Below are 20,777 nucleotides of genomic sequence, written 5' to 3' on the forward strand. Positions count from 1 at the left end.
ATAAATTGAAGAAACTACCATTAAAACAACTAATTATTATTAAAAACTCCATAATCATACAATCAAATGTGTTCAGAGAAAATTCGTGATAAAAAATGAATTCAAATTCAATCTTCACAAAGATCTTCATAGTTATCATGAAATGTTATCCCTATTAAATCTTCCCTCCTTACATAAACGAAGAAAAATTGATAACATGACTTTACTTTATAAATTACTGCATGACAAGATCGATTCCTTAGAAGTCCTTGAAGACCTTGGGCGTTTCAACTGACCATAAACTAAATTATTCCGACCACATAAGACTGTAAAAAAATAAAAAAATGTCCCAATTAGGCCTTCCACACTGCTTCACAGAAATTAAAGATACAATAGCACTCCATTCGTACTTCTCATATTATTATCATATTGCTCCCCCAAATTCGGTCGACCTCATCACAGGAACTAATCTTAAAATCCCTTGATTGTACATCTCTCACTTCTTTGCCAAAATAGTCAAACGCAGAATCCCCACATTTCTGCATTATGTCCTCAAAATACTCTTCCGTCTTCTTTATCCATTTCTAGTCCCCGAAACTGCAGACTTTAAGCTGATTTGAAACCCTTCCACAACACCCTAAACTCAGCCATTGACTGCCCTGAACTGCTCTCTCTCCCTTTCACTTCAACTTCAGGAGACCAACTAAATCCACCCTCTCCCTGCTCCATCTCCCTAGGATATCTCTCACTTAATTCTACACCTTCATTTCGCCTCTCCTCCCTTCTTAATTCACTCCCCCAATTCACACCCTCCATCCTTTTAATTTATCATGCAACAATTCCACCACCCAAACTCCCATCCCACCTCTCAACAAATTAAATTTTTCCCCTCTCCACCTTTGGTTCTCTTTGTTTATTGTTATGCTGCTATTGTATTTTGTCCTCTTTCATGTTTTTAAATGATAATTTTCAGTGTAAATTGGCACCGCTGCTGTACGTGAATAATGCTTTAAAATAAATAAACTCCAAAGGGCAATATCTTTCAGAGTACCTTCACATAACACAAGGTATGAAGTATTCTTTGAAATTACAAGGGCATTTGGAAAAGTAAGGTCCCCTATTTTTATTTTTTAATTAAAAATCAAATTTACTCTCTCAACTTCGGGTACATCATATGGAAAGGTTTAGCATTTAGTTATTTTTCTACATGCAGGGTTCGTCCGGAAAATAAGTGTACTGAGCTCAGGAAAAAATATTTATTACACTTTTACATATCTTAAACCAATATTCCTCAAAATAGGACCCTTGTGAGTCGATACACTTGTTCCAGCGGCGTTCCCATTCCTGGAACGCTCCTGCGAAGGCATCATCGGGAACCTCTTGAAGACTCGTCGTCGACCTCTTCTCTGCCCTCCACGAACATCTTGTGCCACCGAAAGATCATGTTTCTGGACATGGCTGACTCCCCGTAAGCCTGGTTAATCATACCGACAGTTTCGGTAGACGATTTCCCAAGCTTCACCGCAAATTTGATGGAATAACGCTGCTCCAAAAACTTCGGCATCGCGTTCCGTGACGTGGGTCGAAGCGTGAAGGTTCGCGTTAACAGAGCTCCTCACTACACCACAGCTCAGAGCCGACTGTCTTTTTCAGCGTCGCTTGCCAACATACCCCCCTCCAATCGCAGCCCGTCAGAGCGGTGCTGGGTGCGGCGCTGCGCGCCTGGAGCGGCGCGCCCAGCCCAGGAATCAGTACACTTATTTTCCGGACGAACCCTGTAGTCACCTTGACGACCAATCACTTTTTGCATCTCCTTGTGAGCAGCTTTTTATTAAAACCGGTATCGTACCTTTCTCCCACCGCATCACACAAAGCCAACTGCGATGACTGCTTCTTGCACTTCCTCGTCTGACTTGAATTTCTGTCCTCCGAGGTGTTTTTTGAGTGCGGGAAACGAGTGATAGTCGCTTGGGGGGGCAGTGATGTCCTCTGGGCTGTGAGGAGGGTGGTCGATGATATATATCCCATCAGCCGGATCCATTGAGTAGGGTGGTCATCGTTTGATGTGAAGACACGTGGACGTGCATTGTCATGATATGCAAACACTCTCCTCCTTTAAGTGAGGAGAGACACCTTGTTTGTAAATTAATTGACCTCAAGAGACACAATATCCTGCAGCACGGAGAAGTAGCCACCCTCTCTCTCTTCATTCATTAAGGCCTTCCTTTTATCTAATTGAAGGGTAATTCCCTCTGGTTATATCGCACCACCATCTCGTCAATTGGAGCCACCGTTGTTGATATTCCAATGGGAAACTTGGCCACCCCATCGACTGCTGTTCATCGTAGGACGTTTTCCCGGCCATCAGAAAACTCCCTGCACCACTTCCAATGCACGTTTATGATGTCCATAATACACTTCTCACCCCGTACACTTCCCACATTAAATGGAAGGATGAATTTATTATATCGGAGAAGCAGTCATCACAGTTGGCTTTGGACCACGGTGGAGAAAGGTACGACCCCAGTATTAATGAAAAGCTGCTTACAAGGATGCAAAAAGTGATTGATTTTCAAGGCGACTGTGCCCAACCTTTCCATACGATGTACGAAGAGTTGAGAATGAATTATATTTCTCATGAAAATAGCAATAGAAGACCTTACTTTTCCAAACGCCCTCGTGGATATCACGTACAAAATTACACTTACTACTGGTCTATAAGCCAGATTAAGACAGATTCCAACAGATATATAGGGTCGCACCCAAAAGTGATAGGACTGATTTTCTCTGGCAAGAACGGAGTGGTGGAGGGGGGTCTGCCTGGCAGGGTAAGGTGGAGGGGGCTCTTAGCAACAGACCAACACCAACCTTAGTCGCCTGCGGGCTGTCGTTGAGTGAGGACACCGTTTTTAGTGAAGCAAGTTTTTTGTCCGCGTCGAAAAACAAAATGAATCTGAATTTAGAGCAACGTTATTCCGTGAAGTTTTGTGCAAAACTCGGGAAGACGGCAACTGAGACCCTCGATATGATCAAGCAGGCTTATGGGGACACTGCCTTAAGCCGTTCCACAGTATTTGAGTGGCACAAGTTGTTTAAAGAGGGTAGGGAGCTCGTTGAAGACGACCATCGCTCCGGACGGCAAGAACCGACACGAATGTGGACAGAGTGAGGACACTGCTGAACACAGACCGACGCTTAACCAGTGAAGAAATCGCAGACCAGTTGGGTCTGTGTCTGCATCCAACGTCCAACGCATTATTTCACAGGATTTGGCCATGCGCAAGGTGTGCGCGCCAAGATGGTGCCGAAAATTCTGCCATTTCCCGATCTGGCACCATCGGACTTCTCCTTCTTCCCCCTGATGAAAAGACAGCTCAAGGGACTACGTTTTGACTCGATAAAGGCCGTTCAAGAGGCTTCGACGAGGGTCATCAACGGCACCCCCAAGGAAAATATCCAGCGGGCGTACGGGGAATGGGAGCAACGTTATACTAAGTGTGTAGCAGCTCAAGGAGCATACTTTGAAGATTATTAAGTCGATGTAAGTATATTGTCAATAAAATTCTTGTAAAAAAATCAGTCCTACCACTTTTGGATGCGACCCTGTATGATTACATTGGCCTATTCTTTCTCTATCTCACCATGGATCCCATTAAAAAAAATGTTATTAAAAATATCCAAAGAATTTTAGAATGCTAATTATCGCTAGTTGTGGATATCTGCACATGTCAATATTAACTTCATTTAATTTATATCTGTTTGTAATTGCTTTCTCTTTTATAATTGTGGAACCAATATATGTTTACTGACTTTCTTTATGAAAAGGGTTTTATTCCCGGTTAAAAAAATAAATAAAATAATCAATCAATCAAAAACATCAAGAGTATAGATAATCCTTAGGCTTCCGTGCCGTATATTTGATGAATCCATGCTGGTTTCCGGGAATTACCGTCGCGTAGTTTAGTTTCTGCGCTGGGGAAAAATGGATACCCAGAACACATGGTCCGAAAAAGGACCGTCATAAAGGGAATGGAGTTTACGAAAGAGGGGATTCGGGCCAAGGAACAGAACGAGGAGAAACCTGGAAAAGAAAAACCAGCGGCATATGCTACCATCCCCTATGTCGCCGGAACGGCTGAGAAGATAAGCAAGCTTCTACGGAAGCATAACATAATTACTAGGTTCTCCACAGCCAGAAAAATCAGCGACATAATATCTAAGCCAAAGGACCAAACCCCCGTTCTCATGAACGTATAGGTGTATATGAGATGAAGTGCACGAGTGGGAAGTCATATATCGGTCAAACAGGGAGGTCAATCAGATGCAGGACCAAGGAGCAACAAAGAGCCACAGAGATAAGAAACAGTTCCGACTTTCGGCCGAATTGCCGAACATACATGGTCGGAACCTGGACACACTATAAAGTTCGACCAGACTAGAGTGCTGGCAAGAGAATGGCGATATTTTCCGCGACTCATCAGAGAAGCGGTGGAAATAATAAAAAATCCATACAATTTCAACCGTGAGGACGGCTACACCCTGACCTCCACTTGGAAAAGGGTGATTCCCACTCGCTGTCAAGAAAGAGCCAATCAGAGAGCTCCCGGCCAGCCAGCGTCTCCTATGTATATGGCGGCCAAAACGCAACGCACATCACTTTGACCTGAAGACGCCTCCAGGACTGGGGGCGAAACAGTTGTCTACCAACTAAACTACGCGACGGTAATTCCCGGAAATCAGCACGGATTCATCAAGAGTATAGATAATTTCAAACAGTAGTAATGAAGAAATACCAATTTCATTTATCATATTGGAAGGGCAACCACAAATATATTTCATAAAATATTACATATTAGGAATGGGCGGACATCATCTCCTAGGGAACTGACGTTAACATCCAATAGAGTAAGTAGAATTCACGGCAATAAGGTCAATAGGGACACATTGGACGGAATGAAGGGAGGAATGGAGTATGTAGAGTCAAACAATAACCCTTATCGCAGTAACTAATCGCGTGCTTTGTACGAGATATGATATTTGTAGAACAAACCAAAACAAACCAATTCAAAAACAACCAACACAATCAACCCCCCTACTATCCTACCTCTGGCTTCTGCGGAAACATCCCCAGATGTCACCACCAGAGCAGGCCTCGGACTCCCATGATGCAATGGGGCTTCGCCATTCTTGCAGCTGACAGAGCGGCTCATTGGGGAGACGTCCGGACCCCTGAACGACAACTGCGGGGCCGACGTCTTGTCCTTGTTCACCGCAGCAACAACATCACAGCCACCTGCAACATATTGCGTCAATTGCGCTCTTTAGCAGAGAGATACTCGTTCAACTTTAAGAAATCAAAATAGAACAATAACTATTTCTATTGTAGATGTCCCTGAACTTGATCATTGTTATGGTAGAGGTTTGAAGAGTGTTTGGTTAGCTTTAAGAGGAAACTGCTTTGTTCGGATTGGGGGAGAGAGAGAGGGAGTCTACCGTGGTATGATCATCCTAATTGTTGGGGGAACCATGGTGGCTTCCCTTTGCTGATGGCTCAAAAAATCTTCCCACGGTTGTTTCAAAGGAAGCTTACGAGGTCAAAGGTTATCTCTGATGAGCACTCACCTCTACTCTCATCCACGGTACGACGGTATAGGTCCGAACCGAGCCGGGATATGTCCTTGATCGGTATCTCCTGTCGGGATGAGCCGCTCCCACCACTGCTCACCTTTGAGATGACCAGACCGCTTGGCATGGCAGGGGGCCGCACTGGCATGCCAAGGCAACGGAGCTCGAGTGAGGCACGCCTGTCGCTCATGCCAAGGCCTTTCAGGGCATCGGTGGGCAACGTGCCGCCATGTGGCACTGGCATCCCCGGCACATGATATGCGGCACGGGGGGATACCACAGCCTCCGGGCTTCCCTTCGTGCCATGGGCGTGCCCCGCCACGCTCCTATCACAGTAATTGGTTGGCGAGCCCGGCGTGGGCCGCCCCTTTGCGGTAGGGGAGAGGTTGTGGCCCTGCTTGTGGGCATCCTCCCACCCGCCGCCCCTACCACGGTTCCTCCCGTCCTCCATACCACAATCACACCAAACCCATCATCCGGACGACACGGCACCCTGCCGTCTCACTCGAGTCAAACTGCTGCCAGTCCACGTCCAGCAGGAGTCCAGAAGGCATCGTACGGATCGCCCCTCCCTTCGTGGCACAGAGCGGAACAGCACACAGAGAACGGGGCAACAAACACAGAGAATCAACAATTGCACCAACAAACAATAATACTATTCAACAAACAATCATATGGTATAACCAACAACAGTATAAATTTAACCAACAATTGTATAAACTAACCAACAATAGTAAAAATTAACCAACAATAGTAAAAATTAACCAACAATAGTAAAAATTAACCAACAATAGTAAAAATTAACCAACAATTGAATAAATTAACCAACAATTGAATAAACTAACCAACAATAGTACAAATTAACCAACAATAGTACAAATTAACCAACAATAGTAAAAATTAACCAACAATTGAATAAATTAACCAACAATTGAATAAACTAACCAACAATAGTACAAATTAACCAACAATTGAATAAACTAACCAACAATAGTACAAATTAACCAACAATTGAATAAATTAACCAACAATTGAATAAACTAACCAACAATAGTACAAATTAACCAACAATAGTACAAATTAACCAACAATAGTAAAAATTAACCAACAATAGTACAAATTAACCAAAAATAGTAGAAATTAACCAACAATTGAATAAATTAACCAACAATAGTACAAATTAACCAACAATTAAATAAATTAACCAACAATAGTAAAAATTAACCAACAATAGTAAAAATTAACCAACAATAGTAAAAATTAACCAACAATTGAATAAATTAACCAAAAATAGTACAAATTAACCAACAATTGAATAAACTAACCAACAATAGTAAAAATTAACCAACAATAGTAAAAATTAACCAACAATAGTACAAATTAACCAACAATAGTACAAATTAACCAAAAATAGTAGAAATTAACCAACAATTGCATAAATTAACCAACAATAAGTTATCTAAAAATTGCATAAATTAACCAACAATAATACAAATTAACCTACAATGCAATGACTTCACCGACAAGCCATCAATTTACCAACAGTAGTATAATCAACAAACCAATATGTGAATTTACCAACAATACTATGCTGCAATCAACAACCATATCATAAACCCAGGGATGGAATTAGTTTACCAATAATCGTACCGTTCAACCAGCAACCTTGTGGTTTAACAAACTGCAATATGATTTCACCAAGAACGGTATCAATTTAACAAAAAAAGTGTGACTTAACCAACAAATTAAATTAACCGACCATGGCATGGTTTAACCAAGAATAATATAATTTCACCAACAATGGAACCATTCATATTTACAACCAATCATATTTGTGAATGATTGCAATGCATTGTGATATGTACACACACAATTCACCTTCCAGATTTGCCTTCTTTCAGGAAAAATTACCCTATGATTAGAGAGCTTTGTCATACAAATGCTCTTCGAGGACAATGTAAGTATGGTGGCAATGCAGAGGGCGCTTTGGTCTAGCGATGAAGTGCATTTTAACCTCTCCGGCTCAGTAAATAAGCAAAGTTTTCATTGCTGGGCGATTGACAACCCTCGTCAACTTCAACCAAGACCTCTTGTCATAGCACCAAAGTGACGGTGCCGTGTCCTCCAGAGACATTACTGGGCCTTACGTTTTTAAAACTCGACGTTCAAGTGTTACCCTGAACTCTACGAGATGCTGGAGAACTTTTTTGCTCCCCAAAATGGAAGATTATGCTGAGGGATAAGACACAGAAGCCTTTTGGTTTCAACAGGATAGTGCCATGGTTCACACCGCCATCTAACTTTCCACTCCGACTTTCATTCCTACCTCCAGTTCTTCCCTTAATGCCTCTTTAATCATTTCCTCATTACTGCAATGGCATCAAGCGTACATCTCCCCTTCCCCTAAATCCAAACTGATCATCATCCCCTAAGGAAACATTTGCCATACTCTCTCTATCCTTTTGCTGATGATCCTGAGAACAACTTTAGCTTCGTGGGATATCAAACAAAATATTACAAGTCTTAACAACATTATAATTTGATATTTTCCCATCTGACCCAAGTACTTTTCGTGTATTCTGTCCTGAAAATCAAATTTTCATCTATTGGGACAGGAAATTACAGTAACTGCACGTCCTGGAAGCTCATCGCTTGCTATTCCCTCCAATCAAATCTATTTTCTCCTTCATTTACGAAAGAAACATTGATTAAAAGCCTCCGAAACCAATGCTTACCCTATTGACTCAATGTATGCACTGGTAATCTTTAAAGTTTAAGGTGCATCTATGACTAGGGTCATCGATAACATTCAAAACTCCAGGTTTAAACAACGTTAAGCTATGTAGTTACATAAAAATTATGATCTATGCATAGGAATGTACTTTTCTTTAGGGTTAGTCCACCATTTAATGGTAGCTACTGAAACATCTTCAACTCCATATTATACTTCCTTCGTCCCGTTCCACATCCCTATCCTATTCCTAAATCCTCAATTGCCTTTAATATTCTACTTACTCCATACATATATATGGGAGAGCCCAGAAGTACCCGGCCTGACGTAGAGATGGCCGAAGCTATTTGAAAAATATCACCGTATTAGAAAGTACGCAATCTATATAAAGCATATGTTTCAAGTTTGAAGATGCCACGTTGTTTAGTATTTGTTTGGCATTCATCACTAAGTGAACGTTTACGAGTGAATTTGCGAAAATGCAGAGAGAAAATCGGTCATTGTTACATGTGATACAATATACTTTTATTAATTGAATGAAAGGCCTCACAAGCCCCTAACCAACCAACATATATATATATATATATGTAGTAAAAGCTGAACTGGATTATTCCAATCTTCTGGAAGTGAGTCTGCTCCTTCTTCGTTTATACAACAGTTATATGATACAATTTGGTAGCAGAGTTTAAAACGAGGCCATACAAGAACATCGCTAATCGGAGTTGACCAAATGAGGTGTGACGACTCCAGAAATGGTGAAGAAAATCCACAAAGTGATACTGGATGATGATCGACTGAAGGTGCAAGAGCTAGCAGAGACAGAGCAGGCATTTCAAAAAGTGCGGTACATAGCATATTAACTGGAAATTTGGACATTAGAAAGATGGGTGCCCCGTTAGCTCAAACTTTGAGCAAAACCAGTGTCCTGAAGATGTTTCAATTGAGGGTTTAGCAAAGTTTCACAGCAGCAAAGCAGAACTTTAGTGTCGTTTCATAACCATGGATGAAAGATGGGTCCATTACTTAACATCCGAGACAAAAGAACAATCGAAAACGATGGATTGAAAAGGGGAGAACCGGCTCCAAAGAAGGCCAAGACCGTTTCATCTGCAGACAAAAGTCATGGCCTCCGTTGTTTTGGGATTGACGTGTGGGATAATTTTTATTGACTATCTTGAAAAAGGGAAAACCATCAGCAGTGAGTATTACGTGAACTTATGGCGATGTTTGAGCAAAGAAATCAAGCAAAAGCGGCCGCATTTGGCTAAGAAGAAAGTGTCATTTCATCAAGACAATTCACCAGCTCACAGATCCGTTATTGCAACGGCCGAAATTCATAAATTATAGTTTGAATTGCTACCTCATGCCATTGCTATTCACCAGATTTAGCCCCCTTGATTCATTTTCTGTTCGCAAACTTGAAAAAATCACTCCTTGGTCAAAGATTGTCCAAATGAGAAGAAGTGATGGTCGGTAGTTTATGGCTATTATGAGGAGCAAGACGGGAAAAAAGGGAATTTCTTATCTGTAAAAAAGGGAATTTAACTCATTGATCATCATTGGGAAAAGTGTATATAGAGCTGAAAGGAGATTACTTTGAAAAATAAATACAATTTTTTCCAAATTTTTGTGTTTTCTTCGTTGGGTCGGGTACTTCTGCGATTAGTCTCGTACATCACAGTCATCTTACAACATCCCCCAATGGCAAATCAATTTTTTAAGACATACACTGATTCGATGATAGATTCTCCGAACTTTATCAATCGCAACAACACCAACTTATACCACATTCCAGATTAACCAGACAGCTAGTTTCTTGAACCGATTTTCCAGTATGGACATTCAACTGTACCGTAATACACCAATCAATATCATTAAAAAAAACCATAAACGCAGTAATCAACCTGAAGGTTGTTTTGGTATGGGTGATGGTAGAGTTCACCCAGTACTAAGCCCTATTTACGGCGTGTGAAAATTCACACATCAGGGTATTAAGGGGGGCCAGTTCCTTAATACACTGTGCCGGTTATGGTTTCCCAGGAAGACCTGGTACCCGAAAAATCACTCTAGCTTGGGTGGAGCTGTAGGTGCCCAGAGTGCCTTGCCCGGGAATCGAACCCGGGACCCTCCGGTCAGCAATCCAACGCTCTACCCACTGGACTACCGCGACCCACTAAATATCATTATTATTATGGTATTCCGCTGGTTAAGGAAGGTTTTGGTTGAATACGACTACCAATCAATTCTCTAGTCTATCTCCCAATAAAAGAACACAACCCAACGTCCTTACTCTACGACAACATGACCAACACGGTAATATATTTCCCCGTATTATAATTACTTCATTCCGTCTAATGTGTGGGTAACCCTATCTTATTCCTATCCCCACTTCCTGAATAGCCGTGAACATTTCCCCCTTTTCCACATATAAGGTACGGCAATTAAAAATGGACAAACGAAACTTTTGTTTACAAGCAAGTGTATTTAAACAAAATACCAATGAAAATGAAAATCCTTTCACACTCAAGTAGTGGTATCTGTCGAGAGTAGTAACATTACTCAATGTAATTACCCCCCTTTTGAGCTGTGTAATGAGTTCCTCCAATATTATTATCCTGAATCGATCGCACGTACTCTTCAAAACAGTACTGTCAATATTCGAAAAAGTGAAGGAACGATGTTTTTTCTTGCCCTGAGTCAGGCCCCACCTAGAGTATGGTATGCTGCCAGTATATTTAGGGGATCCTCAAAGAGATGAACTTGATTTCGGAATTGGATGGAGTTCAGCGGATTGGGAGGGGCTAGATTAGTCACAAACATTGTTATGACCAACGCAGTAGCATAACTACTTTGGCTAGAATATTTAGGCTGGGATTCCTTTACACAGCGGTGTTTACAATATAGATTAAACCTATTAAATACACTTAGAAGATGGCTGCTTTTCCGATGACATCAAGGACATAATACGAACCCCAACGTATAACGGGCGGAGGGACCACTAATAATAGATCAGAGAGATGATGGACTGCAAGAGAGACAGACAGGTTTAAAATGGTCATTTTTTCCAAGAACTATAAAGAGACCAGAATGCTTGTAATCGAAATCCCCCACCAGTCGGCTCGACACAATAAGTATTAACATAATTACAAGATGGGGACTGCGCATGGTTATACGATTATGTTTATATATATATATATATATATATATATATATATATATATATATATATATATATATATATAGGGATCGAGATGGTGCGGGGGCTAACGTACTGGCTTCCCACCCTGAGGGCGCGGGTTCAAATCCCGGCGGTGTTGAATAATTTTCAGAGGTATCTCGATCCCTACTTGAGGTGCTTTGTGGAGGGCACTTTGAGTGAGTACGGCGTCCGTCGGATGGGACGTTAAGCTGCGGACCCCTTGGCGCCTTTCGTAAAGAGTAGGCTAATGCCGACGCCGGGTTTCTCTCCACCCTTCATCCTTTCCTGTCCATCCCCTATGGCGCAAATGACCTTAGCTGTCGGTCGCCTCCCCTAAAAACTACTACTGTATATATATATATTTTGCAGGTTCCCCTCACCTTCCCCCATCCATTTGAAAACACCTAACCCCCTCATCCCTTACCCTTTCCTCCTCATGCTGCACCCCCTGCCACACATCTTTTTGGTGGCTTGCAGGGTATTCATATAGATGTACAATATACCGTCCTCCCCCTCCTGATTGTGCGTCTAAGACTCTTTATGCTCCCAATACAACGCAATCCTCCTTCTAGTCTCTCCATCATTACTACTTTGAAACCATTTTGGTACAAATAAAACACTTCAGATATACATATAAATTAATCCTAAGGCTTCCGCGACGTCTATTTGATGAATTCATTCTTCTTTCGGGAATTTCTGTTGCGAGGATGAGTTGGTGGAAAACTGTTTCCCCTAATGGTGCAAATCTCTCACCAAGCTCCCACCTTCATTTCGCCTCTCCTCCCTTCTTAATTCACTCCCCCAATTCACACTGTCCATCCTTTTAATTTATCATGCAACAATTCCACCACCCTAACTCCCATTCCAACTCTCAACAAATTAAATTTTTCCCCTGTTCACGTTCGGTTCTCTTTGTTTATTGTTATGCTGCTATTGTATTTTGTCCTCTTCCGTGTTTGTTATATTTTTTTACTGTAAAATTCAAAATAAATAAATAAATGACCTTAGCTGTCAGTTGCCTCCCATAAATACTACTAATACTCTCACTGTCCCCACTGTCTGATAGCAGTCTCATAGATATTAATAGGTTATAAAGATTAACGGGTCGCGGTAGTCCAGTGGGTAGAGCATTGGACTGCTGACCGGTGGGTCCCGGGTTCGATTCCCGAGCAAGACACTCTGGGCACCTGCAGCTCCACCCAAGCTAAAGTGAATTTTCGGGTACCAGGTCTTCCTGGGAAACCATAACCGGTACAGGGAAAGGAACTGGCCCCCCTTATTACCCAGATGTGTGAATTTTCACACGCCGTACAGGGCTTAGTACTGGGTGATCTCGACCATCACCTACCAAACCGACCTTCCGGTTGATTACTGTGTTTATGGTTTTATAAAGATTAACCTGTACCTCCCTATTCTGCTATTTTCTGCAATAAATCCATTTATTCCACACCAATTCAAACTAAATACTTAAAAACCAATAAAAAGCAAGTGATGCCCAATCTACGAAACAGACATATATATCCTAATTGCTCCTCTCTAACGTGTATCGACCTCATTACTGTAATTGAATGTAACTGGTGTACGTGCCACTCACCCTTCCTTAAAACCCATTAAACCAATCATCCGCTAACCAATTAAACATTTGCGTCCCTGATATCCTTCATCCTCTTGTTGATTGAGGATCCTGAGAACCACTTTAACGGCACTCATCATTTAATTCTTCCTCACAATCATGTCATTCATGCAATTTTAAACAATAATACTAATAACAAACGCTTTTACAGGTACAAATAATTATTAATTACAAATGAAAACTGTTTATGCCCTAGAAAATAGTTTAGAGGTGATAATATATGTTAAACATGAAAATCTAAAATGGGAAACGGGATTGGTGCGGTGACTAACATACTGGCTTCCCACCCTGAGGGCCCGGGTTCAAATCCCGGCGGTGTTGAACATTTTTCAGTGGTATCCCTACTTGAGATGCTTTGTGGAGGGCACTTCGAGTGAGTACGCCGTCCGTCGGATGGGACGTTAAACTACGGACCCCTTGGCGCCTTTCGTTAATAGAGTAGCCTAATGCTGACGCTGGGTTTCTCTCTCCACACTTCATCCTTTCCCTGCCCATCCCCTATGGCACAAATGACCTCAGCTGTCGCCCAACCCCTAAATACTACTATCCCTCAATATCCGGTCGAGTGCTTTAGCCAGTTAAGCTATCGAGGGAACTGGGTTTGAATCCAAGTCAAGGCGAATGATTTTTACACTCTGAAATTGTTGCATTGAAATGCACATTAGCGGTTGACTTCGTTAAGAGTTACTGTGGTGGCATCTCCAGCAGTTTCTTTGGAATTTGCCAAAGGTATAACCAGCTTAAGTGTTTACAAGTTGTCTCTTTAACCTCGTGGAATATGTCACATTGTGCACGACTGCGAATGCCTCTGAGATATTGCATGTACGGTATTTCGTCACAACTTCTTGTTCCTTTAAAAAGCCCCCCGAAATTTCCGAGTTTAAAGAGAGGACGCCTTGATAGATCAACTGGCTAAAAGAACTCAGACTGGACATTAATAGGGATCCGGGTTCGAATCCCAGTCAAGGCAAATGATTTTTATTCACTCTGAAATCACTGCATTTTTCAGAAAAGTTTCCGACCTCAATAATTTCAGAAAATGTCAGAAGAAATATCTTGTACCTTTGTTAAGTCCGAAACTTGCATGCGCACCCCCAATTTATTTGCTAACAAGTAATGTGCTAGCATTAATTATCCCACGAATGTATCAGGGCACGTCCACACACACGCAGTCTCCTCATACATATTCAGTAATCAAACATATGAATAGAAAACTAGAATATCCATACTAAAAAGAAAGACTCGTACTCTTCCACAGATTTTATTATACGGTACAATGCATTTCACCGACTTGCGGCATCATCAGGTACAAATTTGCAAAACAGACAGAGCGAGAATATATACCCTCGGGACAGAGTGAGGGCGGGAAGGGAACGGAAGGGCCCGAGAGGGACGGGAGGCTCTCAGGTGCGTTGATGGGTTGTTTTGACCATTTCCAGGCTAGTTTCTCGGAGAGGAGTGGGGAGGAGGGGTATGGGAACAATTGCTCATTACAAAGAGTCGTGTTGGGGTTGTACCAAGTGCCTTCTAATCTCTAATTGCTCGAGAGCATCCATTTTTAATCCTTTTAGGAGTGTGTGTAATATCTCCGGGACAAAGTCACTGCTGTGGTCGAATTCTAGTAAATGCTTGGCGAAGAGAGAGAGTTGTTATTCTGATTTTTGTGACACCTAGCGTGTTCCTTGACTCGTAACTTGATATTCCTGCCGGTCTGACCGACATAAACGCTGTTGCAATCCTCGCATTTCAGTTTATAAATGCCTGATTTGAGAAGGCTATCCTGGGTGTCTTTTCTATTGGCTAGAAGTTTGGAGAGGGTTATGAGTGGGTAGAAGGCTGCTTTGAGTGAGGTGGGTGGGCAGTTGGAAATCCTATATGAAAGATCTCCCAGAAACGGGATCGAGCACCACTTAAAATCTTTAGATACTGCGGGCTGAGATACGAAAATGCTTTTTATGGGCATTCCTTTTCTTTCTTTTTAGTATGGATATTAAATACCTCCACGAAGTGAAGCCTGAAACAATAGAATATATAGAAAACTAGAACTTTATTTTAAAAAATTAACATAGGAGGTCTTTAAATTAAGTAATGGGACTGGCAACGTAGCGTTCGATCTGGCAACACTGGAGACGCTGGACTTGGAGGGGCGGCAGGGGAACATGTTATCTGCCCCTCTGCACGGGTTTGAATTCGCTCGAGTCATTTGGTTGTCCATAGTGATTTTATTTGTGAAACAGTTTTTTCTATTGTGTTCTCAAAATGAGTGAAATCAATTTCGATGTGCTATCAGTTGCTGCTTCAGACTAGGTCGGCACAGCGCAACGGGAACTCTTGTTAAACTTCAGCAGGCCTACGGAGATAGTGTTTAGTCAAGAGCCAAGGTATTTTCGTTGGTTTGAGGCATTTTCAGAAGGAAGAGAGTCGATTGAAGATGACAACACGAAGCGGAATGCCTTCATCGTCAAGACCAGATGAAAATGTCAACATAATCCAGGATCTTGTGCGTTCAAATCATAGGTCGACAGTCAGAAGAATCGGGGAAGAGTTGAATTTGACTCACACGCCACCGTTCATCAGATTTTGACCAATGAATTGGGGATGAAATAAAATCTGCGCAAAAATGGTTCCAAGAAACCTCTCGCAAAAGACCAACAGGACCAGTAAAAACATTCCTGTGGCTCTCAGCCCCATTATTCACCTGACTTGAGTCCTTGTGACTTTTCCCTCTTCCCGAAGTTGAGGAATTACCTCAAGGGAACTCATTTTGGTGGGACAGTCGAAAGCATTCAAACGGCTGCAACCGACCAGATGGAGGCTATTCCAGCAGTATCGGAGTTCCAGCACTGCTATGAAGACTGGAAGAGAACCGTTTCCAGCACTGTGTAACTTCAGAAGGAAGTTAGTTTAAGGATGTGACAATATGTAATATTGTAATTCTATTTCAATAAGAAAAAATTAAAAAATAAATCAGTATCATAACTTAATTTACAGACATCCTTCTTCAGCTAAATTAACATTTTTTAGTCATTAATACGTAAACTGGTCTATCTGCCTTTTTTCTTATGGTAACAGTCCATTATGAGCACAAAATTTGACATTATTATTTTATTATTTATAAGGTATTCTACCGGCCAAGGTAGGTTTTGGATGGACACAACTACCAATTAATATCTCGTGTGACTCCTAACAAAACACAAAATCCAGCAAGCTTCTCCACATCAGGTCCCGTCCCTCTTCATCTCCAAGTACTTTCTTTCTCCCTTCATCCCCTATCCAAGACATCCCTATCTATCCTGTTCCTGCCCTTTCCTCCTCTGCCATTAACATTCTCCCCTCTATTTATCCCACTATATATATCCGATCAATATGCCCTTCATCCACTTTTCCTGCCTCCTCCTTAGTAATATCTCCCAAAAAACACCTCTCTGCGCCTCTCTCCTTACCAAGTACTTCCTCATTTGCTTTCTTTTCTGTCCATTTCACCTTCTCAATTCTTCTCCTAACCCACATTTCAAAAGCCTCCAGTCTACGTCTATCCTCCTGCTTCAATGACCACGTTTCCGCACCGTACATAGCTACGCTCCATATCAAAGTTTTTACGAGTCTTTTCTTAATATCCTTACTCAACGTCCCTCTCATCAACTCCCTCCTCCTTGTGAAAGCCTCTTTGCCTTATAGCGCAATTCTTCTCCTTACATCCCTACTACTTTGACTGTGTTGGTCCAAAACACTTCCGAGATACCTTAACTGTTCTACCTGCTCTAGTTTTTGCCCTCCTATTTTAATGCTTAGCTTAGCCTTTTTCTTTCTAGAAAATCGCATTACCTTTGTTTTATTAATATTGATTCTTATCCCATACCTGTCGCACAGAATTTCCAATTCACTCAGCAAAGCTGACTGACAAACTAAAGCTTGGTCATCAGCAAACCTAACTGATTTTACGAATTCCCCGCCCACTTTTATTCCTACCTCCAGTTCTTCCCATGCCTCTTTGATCATTTCCTCTGCATACAGGTTGAATAGTAAAAGTGATAATGGGATACACCCCATGCCTCACACCTCTTCCTAACACCACCCATCCGGACTCCCCGTTCCCCACCCCCACCTGAGCAGTCTGAGACATGTACAGGTTGCGGATTAGTCTCCTTTCCCTCCAATCTATTCCTATTTTCTGCAGAATACTCACAAGTTTTTCCCAATTCACTCTATCAAACGCTTTTTCGAAATCTACGAAACAGGCAAATACCTCCTGGTTGTGTTCCACATTCCTCTCTAGATTAGTGATCTCATTACTGCAATCGCATCACATACGTACCTCTCCCTTTCCTAAACCCATAAACTGACATTATAGTATTCATAGTTACATATTCTTCATAATTCTGTTGGATTTAATGAGATCCGTGTGAATTATTCATCATAAGAAAAGAATTGACACTCTATTATGACCCTTTCAAACGTACATTATGATTCTATTTCAAACTAAAAAAGGTTTACTCTATGAAAAGATATATTTAGCAATGACAATCACCCAATTTTGGAGAAAAGTACATATTAATAGTAAATTTGAGGCATTATGCGAAACATTTTATGCAGAAATACATACTTGGAGTCTACATACATACTTTTAACACTAGTAGAACAATATATAAGCCTGCTCTCTGCAATATTTGCACCATTAATGATAAGAGAGTAAGAAAAACACTCCCACATCCATTAAAATATACAAAAAACACAATATTCAGCCAGTAACAAAGTTAAAATGATGCAAAACACACTCTTAGTGAGAACATTAATTCAGAGAGCAAAATAAAGTCATCTATGAACAAATAAATGGTAGTTGTAACACATTTAGAAGTTGGTATAATCGATTTGCCATGTTGATTGCATAATCACTCTTAAACGTGCATATTGACAAGGATATATGGAATATTTGGAAGAAACTTTATAAACTTAGATCTTTATTATGATATTGCCTTTACACCAATCGGGAAATGTCATTTGTATCCCAGCAGTCGACCTAATATCCTTCCATCACTGTTATAACTGAAATCTAATGCATAAACTTACTTATTAATCAATATAATCAATGAAAAGTTGCATTAAATTGGTTCAAGTCTTAGGCATGAAAAGGTTGTCTAGTTTTCTCTCTTGTTTAATATTAGTCCCAATTACTGCTTGGACAAGGATGATTAACTCATTCTAGCACAAAACTAACCTACATCCTAAAGTCATTTGTACTCTTACCTGAATTTCTAATGATTTTTCACAGATCTACCACTTCCGACATGTTTGCATGAAAAAGTTTATCACTCTCTGTGCACTTGACCTTCTTAGAATCACAGAAGTCTGAATTAAGACTACATTAACAGCAAAATTAGTAATGCTTAGGGTCAACATATCTTACAGGCATCACAAAGTCTTATATACTTATAATTAATGTTTTCTTTTGCCAATAATGTAATTTTGATCTTGCGAATCTTAGGCTATTATTAACATTAGCATTTCATAAAATTAACCAGTGGAAAAGTTATACTTACACGTATTTTACAGTATGATTGGCATTTTGTCACACAAAATTATTCTATTATGAAGAGAAATAAAGGTTTTTCTAAGGATTAATCACGCTTTAAAGGTTTCAAAACCACTTTTGAGTTTAATCTCCAGTATTTTCCTTGAAGGAAGACGGTATGAGCAGAAAAATTGATATTCAGATCATTTAACGCATGCTATTTGATGGAAAATGACAGTATCAGAACGTAAATAAGGCTGGCAGCGAATAAAATGTTTTGTCTAAGATGTAATGACGGAACAGACATTGCGATGGATTCTCAAATAGATCAGACAAAAAAATAATTGCACTGAGAGGGATTCTACCTAAGAATATGGGCACACAGTCCACAAACAAACTCGAACATTTTTATTCAAAATTCCTTTCTGATGACACTGAAAGGGGCAATGTGTTATTGTTTTATTTTTCGTAACAACATAACTTTTATTGTTGTGATATAACATTAAAAGAATAGAGAACATGACAACTTTAAACGATTACTTTCGTTGATGCCGCAAGTACGTTTCTTTCAAAAGGATGACTTAGTTTACTCTGCGAATGATCTATAAGTTCATTTACTTTAATTAAGAAGATTCATCAATGTCGAGCACCGGAGAAAGGTATGACTTACAAATGAACACAGTGCACAGCAAGGTTGACGTACTTTTCATTAATGACTAAAATAAAGAGCCGAAAGAATTGCACATATTTCCTAAGTACAAAACTCGCATACAAATTTGGGTGGAAAAAAATTATCCTGTAATTTACCACATCCCCGAGATAAAATGTCCAACACTTCCCTATTATAAATTCGAGGAATTAATTGGTTTATTGACCCCAGTCTAGTCTCAAACCGTCAAACTAAATAATTTCTACGATATAAGGTGCAAGATTCTGTGGGTAATGGTGAATATAATTAGTACCACTGAATGCAATGACATTTTGACACTGAACAAAACTGGAAAAAAAATGTTGATCTAACGACGACAAGCTATTCCAAAATTACATTTAATATCACACGTCTACGCGAACAACTGAGTTTCACTGAGATGTCAATAACAAGAAAGTTTAAACCAAAAGTGCATATTACTTCACTGGCAGTTACGAATGCAAGATTGGAACGTTAATAGTCGACATTACAGTGAATGAAAACAACCGTTCTCGAGAAAATTAAACCGAAGGCGATTGCCCAAATGCATTACCTATTTTCCGTTCAGCATCAGGACTTCTTGTAGATATCCAGACTTTCCTTACCGCACAAATTAGTGTAGTTCACTCAGCTCATGACATACTTTTCAGCGTATGGCAGGGGGGCCATTTTGAATAGATTGTCCTATGCAAGCGTATGTAATGGCTTTATGACAAACATTGATATTTCACATAGGAGTGATACGTGCACAATATTAATAACTCGCTAATGTGACTTAAAATATCTGATAACTAATGAAATTTGCCTACTTTCTAATTCAATTTAATGCATTCAAACGAAAGAAGTAATAAGTACAAAGATTTCCGGGAAAAGGCGCTGCTTTTAGTATTATCAGTTGCAGATGATCAGCTGGAGATTAATGACAACACAAAAGAGTGGATCGATTCATATCAATCAGGATTTGAAACGAAAGAATCTTCATTTTCTTGGAGGATAGACGACTGCTCACTAGTTTATATTACCCAGGAGTTTGCATCGAAAGTTTTCAGGAATGTTTACATCGTAATTGCTTCAAGTAATTGGATATACTCTAATAAATACTTCAGTTTTATTGATTCACCTACAAGTCAAGGAAGAGTCCAACGCTCTTTTCCGGGGATGTTACTAATTTTCTCTAGATCAGGAGTTTATTGTCACTTTCTACTCGAAGAATTGGCTTTCTATGCAAAATGTAGTGGAGGTTAAAGCTTAAAATTCGTTCGGTGTAATAGGAAATCAATGTTAACGTGGATTTATTTCAATACACCAACCATCTTTATCAGTAATCGTTCTCAAACATGCGCAGTTTTTTCAAGTGTTATGAATGAGAAGTGTTGCGAAAAAGAATGCGGACTATACATGTATGCGAAAGTT

The 20,777-nt window shown here is 40.4% G+C and overlaps 1 protein-coding gene across 1 annotated transcript in view; it reads right to left on the bottom strand.

Moving 5' to 3' along the window:
• LOC139686225 (uncharacterized) overlaps positions 1-20,223 on the bottom strand; it is a 41,559-nt gene extending 21,336 nt beyond the window's left edge. Inside the window, exons 1-3 of the mRNA XM_071583382.1 lie at positions 19,918-20,223; positions 5,602-6,176; positions 5,084-5,272 (exon numbers count right to left, since the gene is read on the bottom strand). Of these exons, the coding sequence (XP_071439483.1) occupies positions 5,084-5,272; positions 5,602-6,055 (643 nt within the window). The 5' untranslated portion in view covers positions 6,056-6,176; positions 19,918-20,223. The remainder of the gene's footprint in view (positions 1-5,083; positions 5,273-5,601; positions 6,177-19,917) is intronic.
• Between the last annotated feature and the right edge of the window lie 554 nt (positions 20,224-20,777).

This window comes from Hetaerina americana, unplaced genomic scaffold (assembly GCF_022747635.1).
Source record: "Hetaerina americana unplaced genomic scaffold, ioHetAmer1.1.p SCAF_135, whole genome shotgun sequence".
Classification (NCBI taxonomy): domain Eukaryota; kingdom Metazoa; phylum Arthropoda; class Insecta; order Odonata; family Calopterygidae; genus Hetaerina; species Hetaerina americana.